This window comes from Nannospalax galili, unplaced genomic scaffold (genome assembly GCF_000622305.1).
Source record: "Nannospalax galili isolate Female #2095 unplaced genomic scaffold, S.galili_v1.0 scaffold1046, whole genome shotgun sequence".
NCBI lineage: Eukaryota > Metazoa > Chordata > Mammalia > Rodentia > Spalacidae > Nannospalax > Nannospalax galili.
In genome coordinates, this window is record NW_008354526.1 from 701,585 (window position 1) to 726,843 (window position 25,259).

At 49.7% G+C, this 25,259-nt stretch overlaps 1 protein-coding gene across 1 annotated transcript in view; it reads left to right on the top strand.

The window, feature by feature from the left end:
- Rab6b (RAB6B, member RAS oncogene family) overlaps nucleotides 1-21,538 on the top strand; it is a 71,401-nt gene extending 49,863 nt beyond the window's left edge. Inside the window, exons 3-8 of the mRNA XM_008851726.2 lie at nucleotides 4,053-4,106; nucleotides 4,311-4,416; nucleotides 5,540-5,651; nucleotides 7,371-7,464; nucleotides 11,038-11,104; nucleotides 17,339-21,538. Coding sequence (XP_008849948.1) covers nucleotides 4,053-4,106; nucleotides 4,311-4,416; nucleotides 5,540-5,651; nucleotides 7,371-7,464; nucleotides 11,038-11,104; nucleotides 17,339-17,403 — 498 coding nt within the window. The 3' untranslated portion in view covers nucleotides 17,404-21,538. The remainder of the gene's footprint in view (nucleotides 1-4,052; nucleotides 4,107-4,310; nucleotides 4,417-5,539; nucleotides 5,652-7,370; nucleotides 7,465-11,037; nucleotides 11,105-17,338) is intronic.
- Nucleotides 21,539-25,259: the final 3,721 nt, after the last annotated feature.

Genomic DNA, 25,259 nt, shown 5'->3' on the forward strand with positions numbered 1-25,259 from the left:
AGAGTCAGTCCAGGGGCTACTCCCAAAATAGCATCACCACTAGGAAACAAGCATTCAGAACATGAACCCCTGGAGACATTTCAGATTCAAATCATAACAAGTGGCCAGAACAGGCCTGTTAGGATATAGGAGATTGCTCTGATGTAGTAACATGAAGATTGAACAAAGGTGGGAGAGAGCTGGGGGGGTAGGAAGTTGGTCTCTTTCAGCTTTGGTTTTCTCATTGATGTCTCTTTGATCATGCTCTTGTCAGGTTTAGTAGATACAGCCTCTGGTCCAGTTAATGCTTATGATTGTGGAAACCACTGGGCTGTGCATTGCTGGGGCTTGATCCGGTAGCATGATTCCTTGTCATATCATCTGATGACCTCTCTTCCCTTCACAGAAGTAGAAATGCCTTGTGTGCACATGAGGGGAAAAGTGTTGTCACCGTCATGGTTATTATCAGTAACATCCCTGTCACCACCCAGGTGCTGACCTTTGGGGAGATAATTCTCCACAGTCACAATCCTTTTCCTCTGTTAATTGAGGTTAGTTATGCCATGTTGACAGAAACCCAAAATGACAGTAGCACTGCTGAGGTAGCTCTTTATGGTCAGGGAATCTGCTTGACAGAGCAGGCTCACATCATGACCAGGCCCACCAGTCTGCATTCCAAGCCATGGGAAGGGAAAGGGACAGCTCTGAGCATACTCACCCACACAGCATAGCCCACATGTTCATCACCTTCACATCCTTTGATAAAAAACTTAGCCACCCAGTAACCTGTGATGTTGGAAACATAGCCTTTATTTGGAGCAGTCCTGAACCCATCTGCCCATCTGGACAGCTTCTGCCTCTGATCCTGAGACCAAGCACCCGGCTTTGGATTAGGAGTCACTAGAGAAAGAGTTTGGTACCCCTGGGGAGCCTGTGGAACACTGAGAAGTTGAGAGACTTCTGCCCGCTCAACATGTTCCTCAAGGCTCTGAGAAGACAAGGAACTGTCAGTCACTGATGAATGAAAGCATGTCACCACTCAGGAGCAAGGCTGTGTCTGCAAGCACTCATCAATTTCAGGCTCGTTTCCCAGTGACTGTGCTAGGCAGGACAATGTGCAGCTGGCCCAGTGCCACCAAGGTTTCAACGCTGATTCTTCCAGCTCTGTCGCTGATGGGTAAAGCCATGAGGCATGTTCTCTGGCTTCCCCGGTCTGTCCTTTCATTTCCACAGTCAGGGATTAGACTGGACTGTGCCTACTGTGTGTGCCTAGTGCTCCAGTTGTAGAATTCCATGTTCTGGAGTGAGATCACATTTGGTTCTTTTCTCATTGTTGTAACCAAATACCTGACAAATAGCAACTTGAAAAAAATTCAGAAGAATGTATTTTGGATCATGGATTGAGAAGGGCTGCCTACAGTCATCATAATATGGTGGCAGGAGCACGAGGGAGCTGGTCATACTGAGTCCACTGTCAAGGAGAGAGAGGGGAAGAAGGTGAACGCTGGTCTCCTCTCATTTTCTCTCTATTCAGTCTGGGATCTCAGCCTGTGTGATGGTGCTGCTCACATTCAGGGTGGTCTTCCTTGCTGGGTTGAACCTCTCTGAAAATGCCCTCACAGATATGCCCAAAGGTGTGTCTTCCAGGGGATTCTAGCCTTAGTGACAACCAAGACTAACCATACAGTGAATAAAGCTGCGATCTCTGTGTGTGCACTGAAGTCTTTCCTTGCTTGGTTTTAATTGTTATTTTTTTATTTATTTGTGTGTGTGTGTGTGTGTGTGTGTGTGTGTGTGTGTGTTTATGTGCCCAAGGAAGCCAGAAGAGGGTGTTGGATTCCCTGAAGCTGGTGTTACAGACCGTTGTGAGCCATCCGACTTGGGTGCTAGGAACCCATCTCTCTGGTCCTCTGTAAGAGCCGTATGTGCTCTTAACGTCTGAGCCATATCACCAGCTCCTGATGTGTTTTGTTTTGTTTTTTGTATTCAGAAGTCACTGAAGTTTTCACCCAGTGAAACTTTTTAAATTTTATTTTTCTTTCAAAGCTTTTTTAAAAAAATAAAGACTCAGGCTGGAGAGATAGCTCAGCAGTTAAGAGCACTGGCTGCTCTTGCAGAAGACCTGGGTTCGAATTCCCCACCCACATAGTGGCTAACAACCAACTGTAGCTCCAGTCCAGGGGATCTGATGCCATCTTCTGACCTCAAAGGGCATTGCATGACAAGGGTACACTTACATACATGCAGGCAATACACTCATATACATAAAATAAAAATTAATTAACTAAAAAATAAAGACTGAAAAACCAGATGTGGTGGCTCGTATCTTTAATCCCAGCACTCAGGAAGCAGAGGCAGGCAGATCTCTGTGAGATCCACGTCAGTCTGATATACATAGCAAGTGCTAGGCCAGCTGGAACTACAGATAGAACCTGTCTCAAAAAATAAATAAATAAATAAATAAATAAATAAATAAATAAATAAATATAAAGATTCACTGTATACCTTAGGTTGGCCCCAAATTCATGATCCTTCTGCCTCTGTCTCATAAGTGCTAGGATTACAGGTATGTGCCACCATGCCCAGCTTTTTCAAATTTTTTTTTTCTAAATTCAGAACTACTATTTGTCTATTATAGAAAATGTAAGAATGTGTAGTAAAGAAAGCAAAAACTTGCCCACAGTGTTACTATCCAGATGCTACCTGTCCTAGTCTTCCTTCAATTGCTGTAACAAAACACTTTGACCAATACCATCTTGGGAAGGAAAGGGTTTATTTGCTTTACGTCTCCTGGGTCACAGTTCATCAGGGAGCCCAAGGTAGGAACTCAGGGCAGGAACCTGGAAGCAGGAGCCGGAGCACAGGCCGTGGAGGAATGCTGCTTACTGACTTGCTCCTCTGGCGCATGCTCAGCCTGCTTTCTTATACAATACAGAACAATCTGCCCAGGGGTAGCACCTCCCACAGTGGGCTGGGCCCTCCCATATCACTCAAAAAAATCAAGAAAATGCCCCACAGACAGTGGCCACAGGCCAGTTCAATGGAGGCAATTCCCCAATTGAGGCTACCTCAACCCAGATGTGTCAAGTTGACAGCTCGATCTATCCAGCACACTGCCACAAAGCATATTCCCTTCACTTTAATGAGAAAATATGGAAATACTCTTCTGTTCATGTCAGATAATCAAATTGAGATCTCACCATCCACGGTGTTTTATACTTTCCCTTTTCATTGAATGAATGTTCCTCCAAACCTGTACGTATTTTTCAAGGTGATTCCAGTCACATGGACCGACCATGCTGCCTAAGCCATGCCCTGGATGTCTGGGCTCTGAGTCTTTGCTGTTTTTACTTAGCAGTGTTTTCTCCATTTCACACTGAAACCTTAACTCCTACTCACAGATACTGGGTGCAGATGAGGACCAGAGAGGTCAGGTGGCCTGCCCAAGGCCACATACGTGTGAGTGTTGGGTCTTGGACCTTAGCTGCAAGGTGGCTGCTCTTCCCAGTACCAGGACAGAAAAGGCACAGGGGTGGTACAGGGTGTGGCTGGCAGCCCTAACTTGCCATCATAAGGAGAAAAGAAGCAGTTGGATTTTCCAAGAAGACATTATTGTGGATGATCTGCAGTACCCCTCCCCCCACCGACAGGCCACATTGCTCTTGGTCTCCATGCAGTAGCAAGTTCCCCACCCCCCAAAGACCCTCCCCAAGACAGTGGTGAACCCAAATCCATGTCGCAGAGCTCAAGGGGAGGCTTGGGGCAGCAGAGAGCTCCACTTGAGGGGGGACTAGGCTGTGCATGACAGCAGCCTCATTCCTGAGGAAGGCCTTTCCATGCCCCATGCCCTCTCTCATCCTGAGGTACTCTTCTGTCTCTCTGCAAAAAGCATCCTTCTCTGAGGAAGAAAAAGCTCTCATTCTTGGTCTGCTCAAGCTCCTTTTCTGTGGGAAGGATGTGGGTGGCCTGTGGAGGGACTTGGCTCCGTTATGCCTCTGCCTGGGGTCCCTGGGCTTTTGCCCCCTTTGTATGGGTCCTTTCCATTTTGACCTCCCTATGATGTTCTCTAACAGGCAACCATCGGAATTGACTTCTTGTCAAAAACCATGTACTTGGAGGACCGTACGGTGAGTGCCTGTTTACCTCACCTGGGAGGACAGGGAGGGCGTCGTTGGGTTCATCCCTTGGGACCCTCAGTTGGGCACACTTGAGAGCCTCTGCCAAGACAGGGATGGAGTTGGTAGTGCCAGCATCACAGGGCCTGGACCCCTTGACCCCCTCTGCCAGAAGAACTTTGCTGCCCCACTGACACCTCTGCCCTGGCCCTGTAGGTTCGACTGCAGCTATGGGACACAGCTGGGCAAGAGAGGTTTCGCAGCCTGATCCCCAGTTACATCCGGGACTCCACGGTGGCTGTGGTGGTATATGACATCACAAGTGAGTAGGGGGGTTCTATGCTGGGAGGAGGGTGCTCTGGGGGTCCAGGTGTCACCCTGTATGTGAATATGTGCACATGTATGTGCTCAGTGTGGAAGTGGTACGTTGCCTTGGAACAATAGTGGGGTCACTGTCCCTCATGCTTCTCTGACCAAGGTACACAGAGCGGGTTTGGTCCTGCTCAGCAGGGTGGTGCGTGTGGGGGAAGCAGATGTTCACAAGGTTGCCCCTGCCCTAGCTCATTTGTGCCCTCCCTTAATCCTCTCTCTCTCTCTCTCTCTCTCTCTCTCTCTCTCTCTCTCTCTCTCTCTTCTTTCCTCCGGCTTTGGACCCTATAATTTCCCATTTAAAAAAAATGTATGTGTGTGTATACACATGCTGCTACCTGTCCCCATCCAGAGCTAGAAGCTCTGACAGTCAACTGGCATCCCAGCTCTCCCGAGGGATCCTCGGAGGCAGACCCTCTTACATACTGTGGCTCTTGAAAGAACTGCGCTGACTCAGAAAGGGTGGGGTCTGGGGTGGGGCTCATGCAGAACCCCAGTTCCCCAGGACCATCTAGAGGAACACATCTGGGAAGCCCTCAGATGTGGTCACAGAGGGTACTCTGGCAGCCCTGAAATCACATGGGGGCATGCCTGACTCACTGCTCTAGCCTGCCACCTCAGCTCTGCCTGCCCCTTCTGGCCACTCTCTCCCTGTTTGTACGCTCCCCACACCCCTGAGTGAGAGGAGAGCTGTGTCACAGGCCATGGAGAACAGGCCACCTCCCCTCATCTAGGTGCTGAGCTTGGGCATTACTCTGTGACCCTCCTGAGGAAGGTGAGACTGCCTTGCTTCTGGATGAATGAGTGCCACTGGATCCCGTGGTAGGGCCCCAGGGTGGCCTTCTACCTGCCTTTCCTACTATGTCTTCCCCTCCCTGGTCCCAGTGCCTTCATGTCTCACCTTATCAGCTCTGACTCTCATGTAGCCATGTAGAAATCATGACACAAGCTCCTCAGAGCAGGGCTCACTTCCCCGGATGGCTCCGGCCTGACTGGGGTATAGGGACCAGTGTCTGGGCACACCTTTGCCCTTCTGTCTCCCTCATTCCCAGTCTGTCTCCACCTTCTTCCTCCAGATCTCAACTCCTTCCAGCAGACCTCTAAGTGGATTGATGACGTCAGGACAGAAAGGGGCAGTGACGTGATCATCATGCTTGTGGGCAACAAGACGGATCTGGCTGACAAAAGGTAAGATGCCAGAGCGTGGAGGTTCAGGGACTAGCAGGGCTGTGTGCTCCTCTGCAGCTACTCCTGCCTGGGAGATCCAAGATGCACGAGCAGCAAGCCTGCACTTCTGATGTGCTGATGCCGTGCATAGGACCACTGATGCCCCTGGTAGACACCCCATCTGCAGGGCTGTCATCTCTGAAGACCTCACCTTCCTTGCCCAGCAAAGAAGAATAGGGAGCTATCTGCACAGATGTCCCCACGAAGCCCCTGCATTGGTATGTGGGGTAAACCCAGGTCCCTAGGTGCGAGTTTGCAGAATGTCAGCAAAACATCAGCCTGACCCTAGGCCATGTGCCCTGCTTTATAGCTGCGTCAGAGCATGAAGTGTCTTTGGAGGAGGCCTTTCCACAGCTGCCCTCCAGTGTCCAGGTCTACTGGAGTGTTCTTTACATAAATGTGTCCTCTCATCTCCTGAAACCCTGCCCTGACTGGGACAGATAAAGCCACAGTTCATGATCTGCAACAAAGAGTGTGGGCTTCCTATAGTGTCACAACTGTTTGAGAAATAATCTGAGTTAGAGCCTCCTTTACTAGGGCCCTGACCTGAGGGAAGGAAAATGGGCTCCTTCCCAGCTAGTGTTCTGAGCAGCTCCGTGTGCCTGAGGAGTTACTTTTAACCTTGGTACTTGCACCAGGAAAGGGGGCCTGAAAATACCCCTCAGAGAGACCCCATGTGCCTCCCCAGGAGCTCTTTTATAAATGTAAACTCTTGGGGTTGCAGAGATGACTCAGAGGTTAAGGGCACTGGCTGTTCTTCAAGAAGACCTGGGTTTGGTTCCCAGCACCCACATGGTAGCTAACAGCCAGCCTTAACTCTAGTTCTAGGAGATCTGACACCCTCTTCTGGCCTCTGCAGGCATTGTACAAATGTGGTATACTTACATATATGCAGGCAAAACATTCAAACACATAAAAATAAATAAATTTTTAAAACACAAAAAAATAAATTTAAGTTCTTGTTCTAGCAACTACTGAGAAAGGCAGTGGGGATATGGCTCGGTTGGTGGAGTGCTTGTCTAGCATGAGCAAAGCCCTGGGTTCAGTCCCCGACACCACATAAAACCATGCGTGCTGTCATACCTGTAATCCCAGGACTAGAAAGGTAGAGGTAGGAAGATCAGGAGCATTCTCTGCTACGTAACAAATTCAAGGCCAGCCTGTGCTACATGAGACCCTGCATTAAAAAGGGGAGTTGGGGGACTTGAGAGATGGCTCAGCAGTTAAGAGCACTGGCTACTCTTACAGAGGAACTGGGTTCAATTCCCAACACCTGCATAGTGGCTAACAGCCATCTGTTACTCCAGTTCCAGAGGAATCCAACACCCTCTCTGACCTCTGTGGGCATTGCACAATACGGGTTCACTTATATGCATGCAGGCAATACACTCATAAAAATAAATTTTTAAAAGAGGGTTTGGGGGGACAGCTTGGAAGACATGGGAGAAACAGGGAAAGGAGTTGGGGTTCTCTGTATCCAGATTCCACTCTCTTGCTGGAGAGACTCTGACTGACACCCTTGCATGGACCCTGTTGCATGGGAATCTGTTTTCAGGGCTGACTGAGGGACCTGGTCATCTCCCTCTGCCTGCCCACAGTTCTTCATCTCAGGTTACACCCGCCATGCCTGCCAGGGACTGTGCCTGTGAATTGATCTTTCCCTGTCTCCTTCGTTTCCAGGCAGATAACCATTGAGGAAGGGGAGCAGCGCGCCAAAGAACTGAGCGTCATGTTCATTGAGACCAGTGCAAAGACTGGGTACAACGTGAAGCAGGTGAGGACACACCTGATGCTGGCCCTGGCTGGCACAGCGCTGGAGGACCCCTCCTGGGGCCTGCCTTGCCCTAAGTAGGCCAGCAATAGGTTGGGTCAGTCAGTCAGAGCATGCACCTATAACCCCTACACTCAGCAGTGGGGGAAGTTACTAACTTCAGCTTGGGAGCCATGTGAACACTGTTAGTCACTAGCCACCACATCAGTGACCGGGCGTGGGCTCCTGTAGCAACTCGCATGAGTGAGGGCCCAGCATGGACTCCCAGCTGGCTGAGGAAGTTGTGGCTCCCAGCATCTCAGTTCATGTGGGTGAGAGTTCAAGATTTTAAATCCAATCAGCACATTGGTTTTATGTCTTGTACTTGGCATGTGCTCACAACTTAGGACTGGAGCAAAGAGACCCATGGTGCAGCGGGACTCATAGGAGGGGCAGGAGGTAGAGCTGGGGCTAAGGCAGCGGTGTCTAGCCTGGGTCCACAGAACCTAGGTTGTTCATGGATAGAATTCAGCAGTTCGGCAGTCATGGGCTTAAGAAAATCCCGCCTGTACATCACCTCCAGCTCACCTGAGCATGCGCCTCAGTGATGAACGTAAACAACCAGACCCACCATTGCGGTGCCCGTGGCTCTCTCGCTGACAGAAACCACAGATGTTTCCTTGTTGTCTCATGGCATGGCAGGCAACCCGAACTTTACACCCTTCACTACTTCATCCCACTAGCTGTTAGACCCACACTTGCTGTTTAGTATGTTCATAAGGAGTCACGAATGTCACCAGATCATAAATTAGTATCTTTAAATATGTTGGAAGTTTCATTCAGAACCAAATGGTTTCCTTTATGATCTCCACAACTGATTTTACACATGAAAAGGAGTCCACAGGCTTCAGTAGACTGTGAAAGGGGCTCATGGCTCGAGTGAGAACTTAGCAAAGTGGCTGGGGGTCAAGGGCATCACAGGTCGAAGCTACTGATGGGCGCGGCGGCCTAGCAATACCATGCCTACAGCAGGGATAGGGACTCTGAGTGTGCTTTGGTGTGGTCTCCACTGTGGCCTCCAGAGCACCAGTTGGACTTTGGGATGGAGTGATGGCTGATTCGTGTGGACAGTGTCGGTGGCAGCAGAGAAGGAGGAGGAGACAGAGTAGCAGAGGCACTACAGCATGATGGTAACACTAGTGAGACCCCAAAGCTCCTGGGACTCACTGCCCAATTGGAAGACCCTCACTCAGCAGACTCTGTTCACCACAGCCCCTTCCTGGTTTTCCATGAGTGTTGGGTGTTGGGTTTCCCCCTCAAGGTATCTCACAGAAGAGGAAGTGTGGGCCACTGCCCAGTGAGATCACAGGAAACTGGGAAATAGAGGGCAACAGCAGGCAGTACATTGCACAGGTAGCATCTATACAATGCTCTGGGTCAGGGAGAGGCTTATCCCCTCCTTATCCTGGAATGATCTGGGCAGGGATTTGAGCAGGAGTTAAATATGACCAGTTGGAGCCCTGTGTGGTTCAAAAGAGTCTCTGAGCAGGGCCGAGTCCCGCACTCTGAACATGATACCTGCTCACAGAAACTTGCTCCAGGCCCAAGAGCATCCTTCTGACTTCAGTGTGGTCATTAGCAGAAGTAGGGGTCAATTTGATAAATAGGCAGAGCAGAGCTCTATGTCTGTCCCACTTCAGCCTGCTAGGCCCCTTCTGCATGCTGCCCATCTGCAGGGAACCCACCCCTGCTGGGCCCACTAGCTACGTGGACCCATTGGCACCTCACCTGGGCCCTCTCTGCCTTTAGCCTTGTCACTCAGTCCGAGTGCTCAAAAGATCTGGGCTCCGGTCTGAGACCTTGAAGAAGAGTCATCTTGTCCCTGGAGATCTCATACAGTGGAGGTTAGAAGCTGAGCCCACCAAGTACCTGTACGTGGTATTTGTGGATGGGGGTGGGGGCAATATCCATATATTACTCTGTTTGAGCTGCTATCACAAGTTACCACAGACTAAGTAGCTTATAAACAACAGAAAATTCTTTCTCCCTGTTCTGAAGGCTAAGACATCTAAGATGAAGATGCTGATAGATTTGATGTCTTCTGAGAATCTGTTTCCTCATATTTGGCACCTTCAACTGATTTTCCTCACAGAAGGGACAAACGGGCCCCCTCAAGCCTCTTTTGTCCCAGTCAGGAAGTCTCTGCCTTGCTGATGAATCACCTCCTAAAGGTGCTGCCTCTTTACACTGTTCCACTGGGAACTGGGTTGTAACATATGAACCTGAGGGAAACCCAGACATCCAGACAGTAGCATCTCGGCACAGCATCTCCGAATCTTCTGTGCCCTGGGCCTAGGCCTGTTACCATCAAGATTTTATCCCTGTCAGCTTCTCTCTGCCAGGTCCCCCACTGCTGTCATCCTTTGTCCTAATACACACTCACATAGACTACTCATAAGCCCACACATACATATACACACTCCCCACACTTGCTTCCCCACACACTCTCTCTCATACACACACATAGAAACATGACCCAATCACATCCATGCCTACCACACATACCTCACTTCCCCCATATACTCACACCCCTCTCCTCATACACATATTTTTACACACACCCCTACAAATACTCATACACTCCACACACACACACACACACACACACACACACACACACACACATCCAAACGAGCCCACACCATCATGTCCCTAACTGTGACCATGGCCCTGGCTCCCTATGTCTGGTTGCTTCAGTACCCCTGCGGAGAGTCATTTGCCTTTAGGGTAGGTCAGAACTTAGTTTACCACAACTAGTCCCATAAGAGCAATGGACAGCGAAGGGCTGCCCCTAGTGGCCTAGATTAGTTCTGCACCAGGGCAGGTCCCTTGCTGTCACTGAAATGCCCTCTGCTCACCCCCAGTATCAATCCTGCCTGTAGGTGAAGCCACAGCTTTGTTCTCTTTTGTGTATTCATTCATGTGTGTGCAGGTATGTATGTGTTGGGGTGGGGCATGTAAGTGTGTGCATTTGTGGATGCCAGAGGTCAGCCTTTGTTATTATTTTTTTTTTTTCAGTCTTTTTAAGACAGGGTCTCCCTGTAGCCATAGCTGGAACTCACTATGTAGACCACACTGGCCTGGAACCCACAAAAGATATGCCTGCCTCTGCCTCCCCTGTGCTGGAGCTCACCAAATTGTCTAGTCTGACTGGCCAGAGAGTTCAAGGGATCTGCCCATCTCTACCTCCTCAGCACTGGGATTACAGTGTGTGCCACTATGCCCTGCGTTTTACATGGTTCTGGAGATGGAACCCAGGTCCTCATGCTTGTGTGATAAGCCCTTAACCAACTGGGCTCTCTCCCTAGCCTCTGTTCCCTCTTTCCACAAACATATCTGAGACCCTCCAGGGCCGATGCTGTGAGAGGCTCTGGGGACAGTAGAGGACTTAGAGCAGGCCTTCCCTCAAGGGCAGTCAGCAGACAGACAGGCAAGCAATGCCCAAGATCCACACATACAAAGAGAAGGGCACAAGAGGAGACCAAGAGCTAGACGGAGGGACAGGTCCGGGGCTCACCCTGCATCTCCCTTCTGCAGCTCTTCCGACGTGTGGCATCGGCTCTGCCCGGCATGGAGAATGTCCAGGAGAAAAGCAAAGAAGGGAGTATCCTTTTCCTTCAACACGTGAGTGAAAGAATGCCCCCAAAGCCCATGATTCACTTAGTGTTTCAGTAAAGTAGATGAACCCTGCCAGCCCTCCAGCTCAACCTTCCCTGGTCTGATGCAGATGGCTGGGCTACCTGTGCTCAGGCCCACCTGGGCTCCATGGCCTTTGAGCTCTCTCCCAGCTCCAGCCAAGGCTGCCCCTTCTTTCCCATCAGTGAGGAAGGCTAGGGGTGTGTGTGTGGCAATGGTGTGAGACACGAAAGTGTGGTGGTAGCTGTGCCCTACTTTGCAGTGAACACTGTTTCATGATCCACTGGAGACCCCTGGCAGGGGTGGCTTTCATACATGGACCACATAATTTCAACATGCCAGCGTGAGACACTCTCCCCAATGCTCTATGGAACAATCTCACATACCACTCCCACAGAACAACGGAAATTTGAACTAACACCTAGATGATAAAACAGGTTCCGAGAGGCAGACTGATTTGCTCAAAGACACATTGAATATTTAAGTTATGGAGTCAGGGTTCATGCCGAGACCTCCTTCAGAGCCAGCCCTATTCCACTGTGGGGCACTGTCTCTCAAAGGGCCCCAGAGAGGCTAATCTTAGAAGCAGTTAGGTGGGTGAGGACACTGCTTACTGCTAGTCTGATGGAACTGCCTGTGTAAGGCTCTAGACAGGGCACTTACCTCCCAGCCTGCATCCTTCACAATGGGATATATCCCTTCAAGGCAGCTTCCTGTCATTGTCTGCTTTTTCCTAGAGGTCTCTGAGGGTACACTCCCATGGCAGTCAGAGAGTAGCCCCGGTGGTTCAAAAAGCACCTTCAGGCTGATGAGAGCAAAAAGGGAAACAATTAGTTTCATATGGGAAGATAAAGAGATGACATTATAGCTGTTCCTGCCCTTCCCCTCTGCCCAATGTGTGTGGTACCAGGTAGAGAGCAAAGTCCCAATGCTGGGAGCCTTGAGGTTGCAGCAAGGGTGAGCCGGAGACAAATTTGAGCCCCAAGGAATGGTTAGGTGCCCCAGCAGTGCCCAGAGGACAAACAGTAGTCTGTGTGACCCCAGAGGCTAACTGGAGGCTAAGGGGGCAGACTGGTGTGTCACCTGATTGATCAGTCATAAGACTTCAGTTGCAGGCTGGGCATGGCGGTACACCCCTTTAAACCCAGCACTTCGGAGGTAGAGGCAGGTAGATCTTTGAGAGATCAAGGCCAGCCTGGTCTACATAGCATATTCCAGGCCAGCTGGGTCTACAGGGAGACCCTGTCTCAAAAAAGAACGAAAACAAAACAAGACTTTGTTTGAAGCTAAGGAGACAGAAACAAACCCAAAGGCTGTGAAGGGCATCTCCGAGCTCTCGATTGCACTGGAGAGCTGGGCTGTAGGTCTTAGGATACAACCCCCACTGTTGCTGGCTAGATGGGGATCTTTTGAGGTACAGGACCAAGAGGGGAGCAGCGCCAAGGGAGAAGAGAAGCAAGAGGTGGTGACCCCGCTGTGCCCACCTGTGAGGGACAGGCTGAAGAGAGCCCACGTCCATCTTGTCTATTTCAAAGGCAAAGCAGACCTGCCAGGATGAGTGGAGGCCATTTGTTTACTTTCACCCAGAGGCCTCTGGGGGACTCCATGCTGGCCCATAGTCAGGTCACATGGGCTCCCAGTCCATGGTGACAACTAGCACATCATCCTAGTATGCATAGCATCTCACACAGCTAGGAGTGACCTCTGGGCCCCTAGGTGGGGCCCACAGACCACACAGGGCAATCTGGTCTGTCTGTTTGCCCAGCTATGGGGTAGCCCATCTGATTGATGCAGCCACACACTCCCATAATGCCCAAATGCCCACTGGCTGAAACCTTCTATGACGCAGGGCTAGAACAACCCGGAGCAGACCCCCAAGATCCCAGAATGGACCCAGTAGAAGCAACTGCCACTCATTCAGCTGGGGTGGTGGACTGGCCCTTCTGTTACTGGTGGTTCGAACCCAGGAGTGTACCTTGGGCTCATGTTTGGAGTTGCATCCAACATCAGTAACAAGCACATAGATGTGCCACTTACTGGCAATATGTGAAAGGTTCATTCTAGGCTGGCTCCGTGGACTGGTCAGGGGGTGTTAAAGGGTGGAGAGGTATGTGGGTGCCAGGCTTCCATCTGCGGTTTCCAGGTCCCCGCAAAGAGATACTGCACTTCACCTCTACCCCACACAGGAAGCCTCCTCAGGGTCCCCCTGCCAGCTTACCCCACTGACTCCCCAGACCTTGCTTTCTCAATAGGGTGGGGCTAAGGGACCACATGATAGAGCCCGAAGCCCCTTGCTGGATCCACATATACAAGTCTCCCCTCTCCTGATTTTGACCCAGACAGCTGCCTTCCTGGTGTAGCCCCCCGGGCCCTCTGAACAAGGGTGGAGTATACCAAGAAGGGGCAGTAATTTGGCAGTAGCCACTTCATGAAGTGGTCTTAAGCAAAGTAGACACTGATGCTCCAAGCATGGCAGAGCATGCCTCAGGCCTCCCAGCTGGAAAGCTGACAGAGCTGGGACCAAATCCAAATGTTTATAACCTGCCTGCATTGTACTCTGATGGACAGCGGTGAAGCTCTGACACCCCAGGCACAGAGAGGATTGTGGCCACAGTAGCACCAGAGGCACTGGAAGTGGCGGGGGGGGGGGATCCGCAGCAGCTTGGGACAAGATGGTAATAGGCTGTCTGGGCCCATCACTGTTTCAGGAACCAGCAGGCAGTGATCCTTGATGTGGCTAGTGATGGGCCGCATCTGGGGTCCTGAATGGGTCTGTGTACCATACTGGAACCAGAGGGACAAGGCAGACTCACTTTGCTCTGTCTACAGGAAGACAAGCTCCTTTCAAAGCCTGTGGTACACTTCCTCAGAAGTATCTCCTTTTCTAGAGACTATTTAGAACTCAGTTCACCAATCTTTCCCCGTCTTTTTCAATGAGCAAGCAACTCCTGACCACTGTATTTCCGTGGCTTGTAGCATTACAGGAGAGAAATGACATTAAGTGACAGTATGTGTGAAGCATATGGTAGCAAACAGTCTAAGCCTGGGATTTACAATATTGTGGCCACATGTTACTGATCACAACTAAATTAGACTAAGATAAAAGTTCAGCTTCAAGCTGTGGAGATGGATCAGCGGGGAAGAGCCCTTGCTGTATCAATGTGAGGACCTGAGTTTGAGTCCCCAGAACCCAGGTACAAAGCCAGACATGGGGCTGGAGAGATGCCTCAGAGGTTATGAGCACTTACTACTCCTGTAGAGGATCTAAGTTCAGTTCCCAGAACCCACATGGTAGCTTATAACTGTCTATAACTCCAGTTCTAGGGAATCTGATACTATCTTCTGGTCTCCATGGGCACTAGACACACACACACACACATATATATATATATATTCAGGCAAATACTCATGCACATAAAACTTTTTAAAATAAATTTTTGGAAAAATTAAGTGTCTAAAAAGAACACTGGCATGGCCATGTTCATTTGTAACTCCAGTACTGTCGGGTACAGAGACAAGAAGATCACTGGGGCTTACTGGCCACCAGCCTAGCTCCAGGTTCAATGAGAGACCCTGTTTCAAGGGAATAAGGCAGAGAGATACAGCAGGACACCGGACGTTCTCTTCTGGTATCCAGATATGCATACCCTTACATGAAGTGTACACACACAAACACATACATGTAGATACATATTTCTTAAAGTTCCGATCCTTGCTTACACTAACCTCATCCAAGCCCTCTGCTGCCTGTGCTAGTATTGGCTGCCACACTGGACATGCAGATGTAGGATGGTCCATCATCACAAGGCCTTTCGGACAGCACTATTCCGGAAGTATCTGGTGTCTGTAGTGTTGGTGTCCCAGGTGGTGTCTGTACGTTGGAACGCTTCAGAGAACTTGTTACAGGTCCAATGAGAAAGGGCCTCCACTGAGGAAGATCTGTTTTTAGCAAGTGTCCCTGGAGATTTTAGATGCAGTCCAAACATACTGTGTAGTATACAAAAGTGTTCAGACTCAAGCTGCATTTGAGAAAACTTCTTTTGGATGCCTGGGCAGAATGTCATGCTGTAGCCGCAGCCGGCCTTCCAGCCAGTCCAGCCAACGCTTCTCAGAGGAGACCCACCTTGCTCTCTTCCCCACCAGGGACATTGGGCAGTATCTCTAGATGCTTTTGGTTGTGGTAAGTTAGAGGACTGGGGAACACGTTTCTGGTGGCTGGTGGGTAGAGCTCAGGGGTACGGCAAAGCATTCTTCACCCACAGTGGGACACCACAACAAAGAAACAGTTGGAACAAAATGTGAGTGAGGTTGAGAAACCAGTGCAAGAGGGACTTAGTGTATACAGTCTGCTCATTCAAAAGCATAATTGGGCTGGGAGAGGAACTCATGGCTGAGCACGTGCTTGATGGGTCTGAGGCCCTGAGTTTGATCCCCAGCACAAGAGAACACCAGGTGTGGTAGTATCTGCAGCTACGTAGCCAGTTCGAGGCCAACCTAGGCAACATGAGACCCTGTCTCAAACAAGAAAAACAAACAAAACCTCTTTAGTCCTCAAGGCATACCAGCCATTGGTTAAAAAGAAAAGAAAGGGAGGGAGGGAGGGTGGGAGGGAGGGAAGGAAACTAACTCGGTGGTGGTTGGGGTGGGGGGGATAGCCTTGGGTTTCACCCAGCTCCTCAGCCTTCAAGCTGGATGATGGGTGTTTTATTCGCCACAGTATGAAGTCTGATGTTGAAGTGAGGTGTCACATCTAAGGCGCCTCTTGCAGAGCCAGCCATAGAGTAGGTGTTCAGTAGTACCCAGAGAGGCTCCACAGAAGAGGCAGCATGGACATGAGCCCTGACCTAGAATGAGGACACTTTTTACAGGCAGAGATAGGGAAGGAACCTGCGAGGAACCCAGGCGGGTGCAGTATTTCTGGAAGGAAGGAACAGTGTGAGTGAAGGAAGGAAGATGTGGGGACCATCTGATTGTTAGAGCCATGTGTGGCAGAGGGCAGGGGTCAGGTCGGAACTGATTCATGGGAAGACCTGAGTGACAGCCTGAGAGATCTTGGAAGTTGTGCCTCTGCTGAGATGAAGGTGGGAAGGAAGGCATATGCCTATTACCTATTTATTTATACCCTACCTTGGCATCAGAATTGTGTGTGTCACACAAAAAAGGTAAAATTGTGTGTCTATGTATACATAAAGGTAGGAAAAGCCATACAATATATACCATGCTAAGTGTTTGTTAGAAATGACCACAATACTGCTTGAGTGTCCTAAAAGCCAAGGCAAGGAGGGCACTGTGAACTTCAGGAGTCACGTGGTTTTCATGGTGTGTTATGTCAAAAGAATCTCTCCTGTTATCCTCAAATAAGGGACACAAGAGCATCCTTAGAATGCCAGCAACAAGCCCCATAGCAGGGTTTGTCATGCCATCCCACCATGCTCACCCCCACCCAGTGCAACAGTAGAGCTGGCACCAAAGCCCAGGCCAAGGGGAGCACGGCTGTGGCACATCCAGGGGCTCGATGCTCAGCAGCAGCAGCAAGATGGTCTGGCTAGATGCAAAGCAAAGGTTTCAAGGAGTTGTATTTTGGGTTTGCAGCCAGAGACGATAGGAGGGAACACTGAACCCACTCTTCAGGTGGTTCTGAACCAGGTGGTTCTGGTAAGTTCAGTTCAACCTCTTGCCCCCGATAGTGCCAGTGGAAAGAGACTGCTTAGGACCTATGGATGTGGTTTCTCAGTGTATCATCCTTGAGGTAAAAGGGACACCCTCTGACTAAAGCTTGAGGGCTCTGTTTCTGCTGCCTACCAAGGAGACCCCATGTTCCCCTGTGCTTTTTGATGTGGGCATTCACATTTGAGCCTGGACTGGAGGACTCTTCTCCCCCAGGGCACTTTGGGACAGGGCTGGCAGGTAATGAGGTTGAAGCTGAAACTGACCCTGGGCTCCGGTGTTTGAATACCACTCATCAGTCACTGGAGAAATCCACTAAGACAGGGACTCTCTGACCTGTGTGTAGACGGTGACATCACAGCCCAGGACAAGCTTTGCTCTGCGTGGACAATTTGGGGAAGTGAGCGGGTGGAGGCAGAGGAGAAGGGTGGGTATTGGTCAGCTCTTTCCCACTCATCTGAGCCAAGGGCCGAGTCGTGGGGTTTGCAGAGTGGCATGTCTGTGGCAGTCATCTTCCTTAGCCGGCCTTCTACAGTGATCGACATCAAGCTGGACAAGCCCCAGGAGCCCCCAGCCAGCGAGGGTGGGTGCTCCTGCTAATGCAGAGCCCACCGTGGCTTCCTCAACACTACTCGCTTGTTGTTGCTTCCTATTGGTTAGCTTCCTAATGGGGTGGGAAATGAGTTTATCAAGACGGGAGGATCTTTCTTTTCTCTCTCTAGGAGTAGGGTGGGACATGGGGAGGGAGGCTGGGCATCAGGGACCACGTCACTTAACAGCTGTTAGTTAAACAACTATTTTTTGGTTTGGTTGTAATATATTGTACTTTATTAAGATTGCCAAAAACTGTTAAAATTTAAAAAAATTTAAATCATGTGTATACAACTTTTTGCCAGATAAAAAAGTAGTCATTTTTATTTGAAAGATGTGCTTTTTTTTTTTGTATATTTGTAAACTTACAGAGAAACTTTTCCACACACCTCCTCCTTCCTGTACTCTTCAAACTGTTTGTCACCTCTAACTTCCTCCCATCCCCAGCCCAGTAAATTAAAACAATTAACTGAGCAACAGTAATTAGGTTCTAGTCCTGGGCCACATGGCTTAAACCAACCAGACCCTTGCTCTAGACTCCCCACAGGCAAATCAAACAAAACAGCCTTGAGGGGACGTTGTTCAGTCCTTCCTTGGCAGAGTGGGGCATTCGTGGGGCCCCGAATGGGAGTGGCAGCCAACAGCAGACCCCTGAACCATTTTCTGTCTCTTCTCCAACCCTGAGAAGCCTTGAAGAGGGCTGAGGGGACAGGCAATGTGTTCTCTCTGCACCCACCCAGTGACCAGCAGAGCAAGAGATCACTGGAAGGACGGGGTGCTTTTGGCAACTGAGGGCTGAGGCGATGTGTGGTTCTGACGCATGTAACTGGGCTGACTTGCAAACTCAGTACTGTGCTGGGTAGTGTGCCCTGAAGCCCTCCTTCTGGCAAGTCAGGGAACCTGGGCCACATGCGGCTGGTGCACCTGTGACTGGGGAAGCGAGGGGTGTCTGCAGAAGAACCCCACTTTGAACAATACATGGTCTCAGACCCTTGGTTGCTAATCTTGCTGAGTTCTGTTCTAGAAAAGTCGATTTCTTGTGTTTTCAACCCACTGGCATGATACAGTTGAAATCTTTGTCCACATACCTTTGTGAAAATTGTGGGTGCACTGTGAGCATCTAAGGAAGGGGTTTCGGTGGGGTTTCCAGAGGATTGCCCCAGGCACTGCGACCTGCCCCCAGTGAGCCACCCTTGCCATTTCCACTCCTTCTGGTAATGCTTTAGTCCTCAGGACCTGTAAAATCTCTAAGAAAATGTTCTCAAGTGACATAACTACTGAGCATTCTAGTTGCACCCAGACTCACTGCCTCAGTCCTGCCCCAAACCAGGCAGGAGCAGTGACTCTAGTCAAAACATACCAACTCCAGCTGGCATTGGCTTTTCTCCAACGTGGTGTTTGGGATGAATTTTGGAACTTCTCAGAAATGAATCCTAAACAGCAGCGCTGATCTTTGTGAGTGGGCCTGCTGCTGTGTCACAGCCAGTTCTGGTGAATGCAGGAGAATGCAGGGTGCCCCTGGGCACCCCTTCCAGAAGGCAAGGACCAGTGGACGAGCGCACTTCAGATGTCATGTGTTTAGCTTTTATATGTGTGTACATACTTATACATAGAGATAGACTTGCGTGTACACCTTCCACAGAAACATCCTCACACACGTACATGTGCTCACTGTATATTCTTGTCCTTTCTGCTCTCAAGTTGGAAATTGCGTTGTGATTCCAGTTTTGGAAATTCAAAAGTACTGCAATGTGTTGAAATAAGAAATACTCAATATTGTCAAATAACTTGTGATTGTCTTGCCATCAATAAAATAATGCATAGATGTGTTAAACTACAGGCAAAAATAGCCCATGGAGCTTTATGTACTTGTATGCACCAGTGTGCATGCCTGTGTGGGCCAGTGTCCCCCCAGTGTGGGCACACCCCCAAGTGGTGCTTGTTGGAAGAAGGTTTACTTACCTCGTGATTTATAGGTGTCCATGTGAAAGCAGCCTGGTTGGTAGTGAGGGACCTCTCTGGTGGCCTCTGGCAGAACCAGAGGGACAGGGATCTGTTCTGGGTTTCAGTGAATGAATGTATGGTGGGTTTTCAACTTCTTGGCACTGAAGAATAAGCTTTCTTGTATTCCTCAGTAGTGACTCAGCTCTCTTCTCATGTGCACACGACCTCCAGACACCATGGTCTGCTGTCAGAAACAGCAGGAGACATGGCAGATGTCACTGCACTGCCGTGGCCTAAGAGTCCTGTTTTTCTAGCTTGTACACAGTACCCTCTCTTGATTGAGTCTAGACCTTCCCAGTCCCATTGTCTGAGGGCCAGGGTACTGCCCCATTTTGCTCCCACCTCAACAGTGCCCTGCCTTTCCCTTCTTCCCTTCCCTCAGCCAGGCTGCCCATCTCCTCTTCTGGAGGCCATTAAGGCAGCCGGGCCTCTCACAGAATTGTGTTGGCTCCTGGGCTCTCATCTTAACCACACCATCATTGTCCTACTTACAGGTAGGATCTTGACTCAAAACATGGTCAGCTTCTCTTGAAGATGTCCTGAAATTACCTGTGTCCCCATCTTTGCTGAATCTAGAGTCGTAGACAGAGAATGACACAGAGGAGTCCTTTGAGGACATATCTCAGCTGAGACACCCAGTTCCTCTCCCCAGACTAGATCTGGCCTGGCGGATGGACAGGGCCCTCTTCTTTTGATCCTCTTTTTTTTTGGAAGTCTTGAAGGAGAGTTGTCAGCAAAGCTTCTGTTCTGCGAGCACTGGAGAAATAGTGTATAGACCACAAAGGCCGGTGGCATCGCTACACCACATGCACACAAAAATGAAGGCGTGACATCAGCATCGGGTGTGCTCAGGTGCAGCTGCAAGCTCAGAGGTTAGTCTGCTTGGTGGTCAGAGCCTCACTGCTGCCACTGTCACTACTCCCTTCCTGCCAACATCCTTAAACATTCAGCAGTGTCCCCAGGTCCTAGGAAGAGCCATGCCACATCAGTTAAATGTCTCAGGCAACAGAAATGAGAGTTGAAAGGTGGCAGCTGAGAGTATAGACAATCCTGGGCACACTGACTCTGTTAACCAATGGCTGGCCAATGCTGTCTAGCCAGTGCCTGTCCTCCAGTATCTAATGTGACAGTAAATGGGCAGCACTGCTGCCTTCAGTGTCCTGCAGATAGAACAGCTCATTCCTTCTCTAGATGGAAGGGAGAAAGCCTGTCAGGACAGACCAGGTGGCTGAGGCCAGTGAGTCAGAGCCACACGGGGGCAGCTAGCAGGAGGAAGTCTGAGTGTGTCAAATGCTCAGGGCTGTACGCTTACTAGTTTCCAAACTACCTCTCCCCAAAGAATGGGAGGCATTGTTACCTTACCACAGCAGTGGGAGGCCGAGGTCCCAAGACCCGTCCTGTTTCACAGGTGGGAAAACCAAATCAGACAGGGTCACCTGCTTACTATGATCACCCAGCAAGCCAGAAGTGATCAGAACCAGAGTGCTGGCATTCTTCATCCATTGCTGATCTGGGTGTACATACAGGATGCATCCCAACAGACAAGTCTGCAGCATGTGTGTCCCTCAGGCCATCTCTACTCTGTGACTGACTCTGTGGTTAGAACAAAAGGTATTCATTCCCAGGCTGAGTAGCTAGAGGAGATAGGTATATTTTCACTGCAAAGGGTATAGTCCTCAGATCGGCTTCGATTGTCTCGTATACACACACACACACACACACACACACACACACACACACACACAAGTCAGGGCACCCTTTTGTGTTTGAAATCAATCTCTTAGGTATTCCAAAACCTTGCAGTTTCAATGTGTTAATCTTTGGACTCCAGACTCTGATTAACATACTCCTCTACAGGGTGTGGTTTATTAGGAAAACATTGCAACATGAGTTCTGATGCTTCCTTCAGGAGGCAAGAAGCCTCCAAAGCATCGAAAGTCAGCCTGCCTTCATGTGTGATGACTTCCCTCACCTTCTTCTCACCCGTCCTTTAATGTAAGGAACACAGAGGGTGGCATTTCCATCTTCAATGGGCTCAGAAGGCATAGCGGCCATATTGACTTTATATTCAACTGTGTGATATGTGGAAAAGACTCAGCATGTTGGTCAAACAATAAACTGTCCTAATTCTCAACACAAAGCCTCTTGTCTACTGCTTCTAAGCGATGCCATTATTTATATACAGGGGGCTTAAAAATAGTTTCTCAAAGGCCCTCTCATACCTGGATGAGATGTCCCTACTCAGAGCCCTTTGCATCTGATTCTCCTACTCACCTGGGCTCTCCACCAGTTCTGAAAATGGGACAGGCTAGTGAGATTGCATTCCACACACCTTTCCACAATCTCATCTGCCTAGCAGCTGATGGATGGAGAAGCTCTGGGAGGAACCAGTCTCAGGAGTCTTTACCATCATTCTCAGGCTCTACTTGCTAGGGGTTAAGGAGGATGAGCTCAGGGGCTGGGTTCCTTCCTTCTTGTGACTTCCAGACCACCAGGGAAACGGAAAGGGAATCATGATCACCTTTCAAATGACACCAACCAACCATATACCACCTCCAGCTTCATCCTACACCAGTCAAGACAGTCCCAGAGAGGCCCCCTCAGCTCTCAGCTATCTCCAGATGCCCTGAAAGCCAGACTAGTTCTGGGACCAATTCCAAAGAAGCTGCCAAGGGGGCTGGAGAGGTGGCTCAATGGTTAAGAACACTGGCTGTTCTTGAAGGAGACCCAGGTTCAAATCCCAGCACCCACATGGCAGCTAACAACTGTCCATTACTCCAGTTCCAGGAGATCCAACAGCCTCTTCCGTCCTCTGTGGGCATTGCATGACATGGGTGCACTTACCTACATGCAGGCAATACATGCATACACATAAAATAAAAATATTAAAAACAAAACAAAAACAAAGCAGCCAAGGCCAGGGCCGGGTGCAAAATTGCCTGGCTTGGGAATGCTGGGAATCTTTCAGCCCAACCATCAGCTGCCTTTCCCCAAAAGGTTCTAAAAGTCTTCAATTTGCCACCTCAGGGAAACCACTACTGATTAGAAGGGAGAAGAACTAGAGGTCCCTGCCCACTGCCTTAGTTTAGAATCTAGTTATATAGAGGTAGGTTTGGTATCTAGTTACATGTGCAGGGGATGGCGAGGGGTAGAGTTGAGCCCTGAGTACATGCTTACATGGGCCAGATGAAGTGAGTATAGCTGTTCTAAGACAGGCAGTCCTTCCCCCACATGGTGGTGTTCCAAGTACAAGGAGTGGACACTCCTCTAAGTCAGATGTTAACAGTCCAGCAGGCCCCACCACAGAGGTACCGTCAGGAACTCCTAGGTGTGAATGGAAAGACGATACACTGTGACTGTCCTGCCCAAAGTGCAGTGGGCAAGGGCAGGGATGCTGGGTGGTTTTCATCTCTGTGTGAGAGTGGTCATTGTGTGCTAAACCCAATTATACATATTATACATGCTCATGTCAACAGAACATGGCCAGGTGCCACACATGGTAAGACCAGGGGCACACTGGCATGCAGGAGCTGCTGAAACCACAGAAGAAAAATGGTGGCCCAGCTGGGTTGCATGACTGACACAGGAGACTGGGCGATGGGGAGAGCAACTCTGAGGCTGTGTTTGTGAGTACAGCTAGCAGGGATGTAGCTCATAGTAGCAACTGGGAGTAGGAAGTCCCACTGAAAAGGCACCCTTCCTAACCTCAGAATGGGCCACAAGCCACCAGGAGCTGGAGTCAGGCTTTGTATGGTATCCCAAGGTGCAGCATGGGCTCACTAAATGAGAGACTGCATACCAGGGTCTTGCGAACAGTGGCATGCTTAAGTCTTTATTGTTGGAAGCAAGGTAGGATGACTCTCCTGCACAGAGGAAGTCAGGTGCAACCCTTTCTTAGGAGCTATGACCAAAAAGAGAAGTTTCTTAGGTGCTGTAACTGCCTTTAGATGAGAATGGGCAGTCGGAGCTTTGACAATTCTTTAAAGCACATTTTCTGGGTGAAATGATGTCAAAAGAATCACAGGCAGAACTACAGAGGGCCAGCCATTGTTGATCAGGAGTTAGAGCCCCTCCAAGTAAGAGAGAGGCTTCCAAGGCCCCAGCTTGAAAGAGTAAGGAGCAGCCTGGCCAGTGCCAAGAACCCTTTGGATCCGTGTATGCCACACTCCATGGAAGATTCCAGAAGCTGACATGATGAACTCCCAGGCCTTCCTCGCTGTAACTGCACCTTCACAACTGCGTATCACTGTAGCCCATACCCCCCAGGCGGGGAACAGGAGGGCCACTGCAGCACACAGCCATGTGCTTGAGGTGGCTCAACATTGCTGTGTCCCCAAGGTGTTTCGAGGCAGTTACTTTGTCTGAGTTATGCAGTCCTTGTCCCCATGACAGCCCTCCTGCACTGTCACACTTGGCTCCCTCTCCTCCCATGAAGAAATGGGCCTGCCTGGATAGCTTTAGGACCACAAGAGGGACACCACATGTGCAGAGAACACATTTGACTTCCCATCAAAACTCCCAGGTCCCAGGGACCGGTTGCTGTGCCCTCACCCCAGCCCAAACCCACTCTAATGGCTCAGGACGGGAAGCAAGACAAGCTTTGTGGGAGGAATTTCATAGCCTGCTTGCTTCAGTTAGAAAAGCTAACAAGAGCAAAATGCTAAAGACGTGTGGTCCCACAGGTGGACTATCCCTAGGGTGCCCAGGAGCCAACAGGGCTGACAGGAGACATGTTCAGCATGCAGTCCTGAGACCACCTCTTATGAATCAAAGTGTCTACCAATGAAACCAGTTAGCGAGGCAGTTAATACCAGCACCCAGTAACAGGAGAACCAGTTTGAAACAGTTTACCTTTCCTCTTTTGAGACAGGATCTCATACAGCCCAGACTGCCCTTAAACTCTTAATCCTCCTACCTCTAAAGAGTGTGCCACCATGCCTTGTTTATATGGTGCTGGAGAACAAGCCCAGGGCCTCAAACTAACAACTAAGTTACCTCTTCACCCAACCATCTTTGGACTATAAATAAAGCCCATTCTTGCTCTCTGTCCTCAGTTCCTTTTCTGGGCACTGCTTCTCTCAGGTGTATTTGTGTCATGTTCCAGATAAAGACTGGTAAACATTTTGGGGATGGGGAGCCTGGAATACTTCGGCCAGAAACAGCAGGTCAGGGATGCCTATTCTCAGCACAACTGACAGAAAGGAACGTGGCAGGCAGAGGCGGGGACTGCTGTATACAGGGAGCACACCACCTGCCCCACACTTACCCCTCAAGGCCAGGTCAGATGCCCTGCATGCTTCCAGAGCAGCATCCCCCTTCAGTCATGGCACCTCTTCAGTGGCTCTCCGATGGCTTCTCACTTTCCCACAGCCACCCTCATCTCCTCATAGGCTTTCGTTAGGCCTGTCCCCCAGTATCTGAGGTGGACACACGATGGCCTGTCTATGCACACCACAATCTGTAGGCTCAGGTAACCTGGAATTAGGCCCAAACCCCAGCACAGGTTCCCCTTTATACTACTCATCATTCGAGGTAATGCTTTCAGCTAAGCAGTTAAGATAGTAATCATTTATAAAAGTTTCAAAAATCAAATGTGGGGCTAGAGATGGCTCAACGGTTAGAAACACTGGTTGTTCTTGCAGAAGACCCAGGTTCAAATCCCAGCACCCACATGGCAGCTAACAACTGTCTCTAACTCCAGTCCCAGGGGATCCAACAGCCTCTTCTGACCTCCTCGGGCACTGCATGACATGGGTGCACTTACCTACATGCAGGCAATACACGCATACACATAAAAATAAATGTTTTTAAAAATTAAAAAAAAATGAAATGTTTTAAGAAGACAGCAAATACCATCATTT